Source organism: Alosa alosa, chromosome 12, assembly GCF_017589495.1.
Source record: "Alosa alosa isolate M-15738 ecotype Scorff River chromosome 12, AALO_Geno_1.1, whole genome shotgun sequence".
NCBI lineage: Eukaryota > Metazoa > Chordata > Actinopteri > Clupeiformes > Clupeidae > Alosa > Alosa alosa.
Genome location: NC_063200.1, coordinates 28477785 through 28482784, shown reverse-complemented (window position 1 = coordinate 28482784; position 5000 = coordinate 28477785). Strand labels below are relative to the sequence as shown.

At 44.1% G+C, this 5000-nt stretch overlaps 1 protein-coding gene across 1 annotated transcript in view; it reads right to left on the bottom strand.

Annotated features, from left to right (window-relative positions):
- celf4 (CUGBP, Elav-like family member 4) overlaps positions 1-5000 on the bottom strand; it is a 28183-nt gene that overhangs the window by 19717 nt on the left and 3466 nt on the right. The window contains exon 2 of the mRNA XM_048258617.1: positions 4198-4246. Coding sequence (XP_048114574.1) covers positions 4198-4246 — 49 coding nt within the window. The remainder of the gene's footprint in view (positions 1-4197; positions 4247-5000) is intronic.

Genomic DNA, 5000 nt, shown 5'->3' with positions numbered 1-5000 from the left:
GACCTCAGCACACCATCTGACTGCACTAGTTTAGTTCTGTGGATCATGCTTATGGAATGCTGATGGTGTAGGCTTTGGTTTGGGTTATTGTGATATGATTTGTGTTAAGATTATTGGGTAGTGACATGAAAACACACACTTTGTAAGCCTTGCACACAGAAAATAGGAGTAATGAATGTTGAGAAAATCACAAAATGGCCCAAAACAGGAGCTTATGTAACACATGTAATGGTAGCTATAGATGCATTATCAAGGCTCTACACTGGTGCTTGAAGACAGGTATGGATGTTAACACATAAAGACTGTCTGCAAAAATATTTCTTTTTCCTGGAGACGTTTACTTTTCCAAGGACTGACTGTGAATATGAGCAATCCAGATTTAATTCACATTTTGAAGCTAGCCTAGCTTGATACTTATTGTACTTTAAACTCTCCGTTAACCGAACATCTATTTCAGATTGTGTGTAAATGTTTATGACAGTTCTTGCGAGTAGCTGTCAAATGTTACTTAAACACTGACAGAGGTATTTCAACATAATTACGTCTGTATAAAAATGAATGTGAATGAATGAAAAATGAATTAAGTTACAAGCCTCTTTAATGTGCCTAGAAGCCTGGCACAGTGGTTGATGTCTCTGTAAGGTGTGCACTTCAATATGTGTGTGTGTGTGTGTGTGTGTGTGTGTGTGAGAGAGAGAGAAAAAAAATAGAGTGAAAAATAGAGAGAGAAATAGTGACAGAAAGAGAGAGAAGATGTGTTTATGTGTAAGTGTAACTCCAAATGTGTGCCCCTGATTAGGGACATTGCCTTACAGCCATCGGAGTGCCTTTTAGCTCTTGTTAGCTCTTTGTGTGCCAGTGACAGTGCTAAGATTGAGACATTGTTATTTTGCCCATCGAGATGCAGGGAACAAAAGGTGCATTGTTTCTGGCCTTTATTAAAGCATAATAGCTGAGTCAATGCCAAGAGACTTCAATAACAACAGCTGGGAGACAGACACACACTGAGTGTACAAGACCCTGTGTGTGTGTGTGTCTTTCAGTATGCAAAATAGAGTATAGAATACTCTATAGAATACTAAATATAGAATTAACAGAAGAAAGTAAAAAAGCAATTAATCAGTGTACAAGTCAACATTTACAAAGTGTGTATGTGTAATAAGAAATGATGGCTGTCTTAAAAGTCTGTATGTTACTTCAGTCCTGAAAAAATAAAATGTCTGTTCATCTTACTGGCATTTGAAAATAGAAGAGTCTCAAACGTGGATTGAGGTAATCGTGGATAGTGAGCATGTGTTTGAGTGTGTGTGTGTGGCATGTAGGAGAGTATTAGTGGACAGCAGGAACCAGTGTATCTGGTGTGTGTGTGAGTGTGTGTTCAGGGGTCTCTCCTGCTGCTTTCCGACAGGGTGTCCTTGCCAAGTCGACAAGACTAATCTCCTTTTTGGCCTCACATAAGGGGAACGTTTACAACCGTTACACACACACACACACACACACACACACACACACACACACAATAACACACACACACACATGCACATATACAAACACACACATACAGCAGTGTAAACATACCTGCACAAACATACAAATGCCAACATGGGCCTACAATATATTCACACAGGCAGATAGATGCTAGCATACAGTCATTCGCTCAGCTCTGTTGAGATCCTGTTCCTGCATCAGAGACTTTCTCAGAGACTCTCTGTGTTTTCTGTGCTGTTTAAGAGAGTAGTTATTATCTTTCATAGCGTGGAGACCGCTAGATTTTCTAGTTCAAAGACCATGAGTGAAATATATTTTTCGATATTTTTCTATGGCTGCATGATTCTATGTGCATGTAAATGGACATCAGTTTGTGTGTGTGTGTGTGTGTGTGTGTGTGTGTGTGTGTGTGTGTGTCTGTAAGCTGTGTGCTCTAGACAGCTGTGTGTCTTCTCCCTGATTGCTGTGAGATTGGAGGCCACTCTGCTTTGCCTTGACAGCCTAACAACTCCTCTCCTGGGGGAGACAAGTGTGTGTGTGTGTGTGTGTGTTTTCTGTATGGACATCTCTTTTTCTTCATCTCACTGAGATTGCAATGTCCTCTCTTTCACCATCACTCCCTCTCTCTTCCCTCACTCCATATCTGTCCTTCTTTTCACTCCTACTCTCTCTCTCCCTCTCCCTCTCTCTCTCTCTCTCTCTCTCTCTCCCTCTCTCTCTCCCTTTCTCCCATTCCCAAACCTAATGCCCCGACTGACACCATGAAAAGGATGCACATGTTTGGTCAAAAAGGATGATCTCAGAAACAGTGAATTCAACCAGGCTAATTTCCACGAATTCCAAGGTCACGATGTGAATTATAGTGACTTTACTGTTTCTAATATGTTTTCATTTCATGAATGAAAACCGATATCAAAATAAATGCCCTCAAAGGATCTATATGGACATTGCAATGAATTTCTTGCATGTTTAAAATTGTAGTTGAATCTCAGGTTACTGGACATCTAGCAATGCATTGTAAAAGGTGATGCTGATGACACGATTCTCACCATACTGTATTGGTCTGCTTTTCCAGACACACAGGCAACAGAAGCAAACGGCGATACCATCAATCCATGGTTGGACTTCATCATGTTACTACCTGATAAAAACATACTGGCCAAAGCTGCCCTTCCACGATAACGTCAACCACATCCAAAACGATGACCTGCAAACAGCCGTTGAAATAGTGCATTCTGGGATTTGTGGTCTGATTTGGTCTTGCCAACAGGCATTGTGTGCCATATCTGCAGGAACTGCTGTATGAGTGATAGAAGAGACCGCATGGGTTACAGGGGTGCTGCGGCTCTCCAGCTATCTGTAGGCAATTGATCTGTCAGACACAGAGCGAGGGAGAAGGCTTTAATTAGAGAGAGAGAGAGAGAGAGAGAGAGAGAGAGTGTGGACGAGAGAAAGAGGAGTGAGAGAGGAGATGGGCACATCTCAGCTCTCACTGTGAGTCTCTTTCCCTATGCGGTTCCATCAATCCCCGTTAGGGAATGCCAAAGCTACCGGGAGAAAAAGGACAAAGTAATTCTCCCAACAACTTTCCTGTCCTCTCATCACATCTCCTCTCATCTCTTCTCTGCTACCCCTCCCCTTCTGCTCTCTCTCCTCCTCTCCTCACCTCACTGCACCTCTGCTTTCTTCTTCTCTCTTCCTATCCCCCTGTTTCTGTCCTCTTCAGATTTCTGCTGTTTGGCCTTTCCTCTTTTATTTTCCTCTCTCCTTTTCTCATCTCTCCTTCTTTTGCCTCCTCCATTCTGCTTTCTCCTTTTATTCTCATCTCTCGTCTGCATTTTCCTCCCTTTGTTTCCTCTCCTCCTTCATTTCCTCTCTTCCTTTGTTTCCTCTCCTCCTTCATTTCCTCTCTTCCTTTGTTTCCTTTCTTCCTTCTTTTACTCAACACCCCTCCTTTTTTTGATATGTGCCTAAAAACATGCGCAAGATTATGTTCTAAGAGTCTGAACACAAACACAACACACACACACACACACACACACACACACACACACACACACAATTCACAGAGAGAGAGAGACAGACACAGATACACACAGACACAAACACAGACACACACACACACACACACACACAACACACATTCACACAGAGAGAGAGACAGACACAGATACACACAGGCACAAACACAGACACACACACACACACACACACACACACACACACACACACACACACACACACACACACACACACCCACCCACCCACGACGCACAGAGTCAGGGAGAGGCCAGGGTTTATGTAATGCTGCCGAGGCGTTGCTGTGTCTCCACTGGGCTCTGCTGTCAAGCACCATCACGAGGCGGCGTTAAATATGACACACAGGTCTGTGAGGCTCTGACAAACACACACACAAGGGTAATGGTGACGGAGATGCAGAGTGACAGTGTGTGTGTGTGAGTGTGTGTGTGTATGTGCGTGGGTGTGATGTTAAGGCTAGTTTAAATTGAGATTGTACTCAACATGTGGCCCATGTGATTTCTGACCATGTGTGTGTGACTGGCCGTTAGCATGCACTTCTGCTTCTTTGTGTGTGCATGTGGGTAAACACATGTCTAACTGAATTTGTGTATGAATTCATCTCTCTCTCTCAGGGTGTGTGTGTGTGTGTGTGTGTGTGTGTGTGTGTGTGAGAGAGAGTGATAGTACCTCCTCTACTCTCGCTGTCTGCTGGCTTCACTTGGATTGGCCTGTTCATCTGTAAGAGAGAAGAGAGAGAGAGAGAGAGAAGAGAGAGAGAGGGAAGAGAAAAAAGGTAAAGGTTAGCATTTCCTGGGCATTAGAACACAGGCAGGTCTTGCTGTTTGACGGAGGATAAGTGGACCCCTCTGAAGATGTATGTATATTGGTCAGTAAATATTCAGCTCCCCATAATCATCTTACTGATCATCTGCATGTATGATTGCTTCCACCAGTGTGTAAAATTGAAAATGCAGTAATAGATTGAAAACGAAACTGTGTGTGTGTAAGATTATGTGTGTGTGTGTGTGTGTGTGTGTGTATGTGCCTGTGTCTGTGTGTGTGTGACGAATAGGCATTTATACAGAAGATTAGATTGTGTGTGTGTGTCAGAGTCTGTGTATGTGTGTGACTGTGTACATGAATGTGTGTGTGTGTGTGTGTGTGTGAGAAAGAGTGTGTGAGCGTTCAGGTAATCTGCAATCTCAGTCCGGCGCCCCGTGAAACCTTCACGCCTTATCAAAGTGCTGTGCCGCGCCGTGCAGGGCGGCTGTCAGTGTGGGCAGGTGTCGAGCCCAACGCCGGCTCAATAATACATGCATGCAGCCCAGCGGCCGGCACCAATCAATGTTTAATAACGCCACTCGCCACTCTGCCAACCCACAGCGCCCAGAGAGAGAGAGAGAGAGAGAGAGAGAGAGAGAGGAGAGAGGAGAGAGAGGAGGGAGGAGGAGGGAGGAGGAGGAGGGGAGGAAGGAGGGATAGAGTGAAAG